A 2,154-nucleotide genomic window follows, 5' to 3' on the forward strand; every position below is an offset into this window, starting at 1 on the left:
TGGAGAGGCTGCCTTTCCACCGCTGGCTTGGGGCCCTGAATGGTCTGAGAACCGCTTCAAACAAGGGCAGCGACCGCCAGGCCTTTCTCCCCACCAGCCACTGTGCGTGCCACCTGCCACGCACAGTGGCTCTTCCTCTGGCCAGCAGTCCTCTGTTCTTCAAGGGACTTTTTCAAGCCTGGAGAGTTCTGCCGTGTCAGCCAGTGGTCATCTGTTCCCGCCCGCTGTGCCCCCGAAGGCGCCCTGCCCGCAGTCCCCGGTGGAGCCGGTCCCTCCCCGCCTGGGTCCCGTGGCGACAAGTGTTGGGCAACGCCGCGTCCCACTGAGTCACCTGCCAGTCAGGCCGGCCCGCCTCATTTCCTTCCCTAATTCTAGAGCTCCCAAGCGCGGGCCAGAGGAGAGCAGAAGAGGGTCCGAGAGAGATGATCCCGCCGAAGTTTGCCGCCCCGGGGCTGGCTCTCTGGGTGGCCGCCAGCTGCCTCCTTGCAGGTGGGTTGGATCGGAGGGATTTGCCTCCTTGGAAGCCGGGGGGGGGCGGGCAGGGGGGGACTCCTGCAGCAGCAGAAAGGCGGCACAGAAGAGGGAAGCAGAACTCCCTGAGACAGAACAGCCGCAGGGGCCCCCCCCTCCGGTTGCGGTGCTGGAGAGGCCCTCGTCACTCAGGCAAGGCGGCACCCCAGAAACCCTTTCTCTTGCCCGCCGGGGCCCAGGGGAGGAGAAGGTACTCGCCCACCAGTGTCCCCTCTAAGCTGAGTCAGTGTGAGCCAGCTCACAGTTTCTTAGCCTCCGGCTCACACCTTTTTGCCTCAGCTCAGGGAGGATGTGGCTCCAGAGCAGACTGATCTATGCCGGAGCCAAATCGCCGGCTCACAGCTTCAATGCCAGGAGCTCAGAAAGTAGAATTTTTGCTCACAGGACTCCACAGCTGAGAGGGAGCATTTTTGGCCACCCCACCCCTCCAAGAGAAGAGGGGGCGGCCCCGGGATCAGCTCACAGGTGTCTTGGGTGCACGTCGGTCCGGTCCGGTGCCGCAGGCTCCTCATGTTCCGCTCCTGCAGACGGAGCCGCTTCCTCTCCTCGTTCCTGTGTTCTTCTTGCCCCCCCTTGCCCCCCTTTCCGTAAGAGCTGGTGGGCAAAGGGGCTTCCACAGAGAGATTCGGGGGGGGGGGTCTGGGGGCATCTTAGAGACCGACAAGATCAGAAGAGCCCTGCTGGATCAGAACCGTGAGGGTCCATCCAGTCCAGCCTCCCGTCTCACACTGTGGCCAGCCAGTTCCTCTGGAGGGCCAACAACGGGGCACAGAGGCCGAGGCCTTCTCTCCTGATGTTGCCCCGTGGCACTGGGATTCAGAGGTAGACTGCCTCGGAACGTGGAGGTTCCCTTTGGTCCCCACGGCTAGCGGCCGCTGACAGACCTCTCCTCCGTGAAGGCAGCCCCCTTCTGACGCTGCCTGTGGCCGTCGCCCCATCTTCTGCCGACGCAGGAATCCCACATTTTCATCTCTCCTTGTGTGAAGAAGTGTTTCCTTTTGCCCGTCCTGAGCCTGCTGCCAAAGGGAGTCTAGACTCTCGGGAGCCCATTCCCTGATCATCTACTTGGTTGCTAAAAGCACCTGCAGCAGAGGGGCGGTGGGAACACCAGGGCTCCTAGCCGTCCAAGAGCAGGCCCCTTGACTCAGAGCCGCTCTCGTGACCGGGGGGGCAAGGCCACGTGTGGGCTCACGGGCTCTCTGACCGCCTCTCTGTCGCTCTCCTTCCAGCATGGGCTTCGGCTCAGGGCGAACCGGCATCGCAGTGGCTGGTGCAGAGGCCGGGGCCTCCTGGTGACTTGCTGTGCTCCGGCGCCGAACCATCAGACCCACGTTGCCCCCGTAGGAAAAAATCCGCCACACTGCTGCCCTCCTTTACCAAGACCACGACGCCGGCCACCACCCACCACCTGAAAACCACCCACCATCCCACGACACATACCACCAAGCACACCACACATCCAGCCAATCACACCACCCCCCACCCCGCCAATCACACCACCAGCTGCCCTCCTTTACCAAGACCACGACGCCGGCCACCACCCACCACCTGAAAACCACCCACCATCCCACGACACATACCACCAAGCACACCACACATCCAGCCAATCACACCACCCCCCAC

At 63.1% G+C, this 2,154-nt stretch overlaps 1 protein-coding gene across 1 annotated transcript; it reads left to right on the forward strand.

Annotated features, from left to right (window-relative positions):
* The first annotated feature begins 174 nt into the window (after nt 1-174).
* On the forward strand, nt 175-2,083 carry CD68 (CD68 molecule). The gene is made up of 2 exons (XM_015420316.1): nt 175-489; nt 1,761-2,083. The coding sequence occupies exons 1-2, from the start codon at nt 423-425 to the stop codon at nt 2,081-2,083; spliced, it is 390 nt and encodes a 129-aa protein (XP_015275802.1). The 5' UTR covers nt 175-422.
* Nucleotides 2,084-2,154: the final 71 nt, after the last annotated feature.

The sequence above is a fragment of the Gekko japonicus genome, unplaced genomic scaffold (assembly GCF_001447785.1).
Source record: "Gekko japonicus isolate JY-2015 unplaced genomic scaffold, Gekko_japonicus_V1.1 scaffold336, whole genome shotgun sequence".
Lineage (NCBI taxonomy): Eukaryota > Metazoa > Chordata > Lepidosauria > Squamata > Gekkonidae > Gekko > Gekko japonicus.

Excerpts from the sequence above, each read along its gene's own strand:
- CD68 (XM_015420316.1), top strand. The coding sequence starts at position 423 with ATGATCCCGCCGAAGTTTGCCGCCCCGGGGCTGGCTCTCTGGGTGGCC. Across the intron at positions 490-1,760 it reads CGCCAGCTGCCTCCTTGCAG|CATGGGCTTCGGCTCAGGGC; the intron begins GTGGGTTGGATC and ends CTCTCCTTCCAG.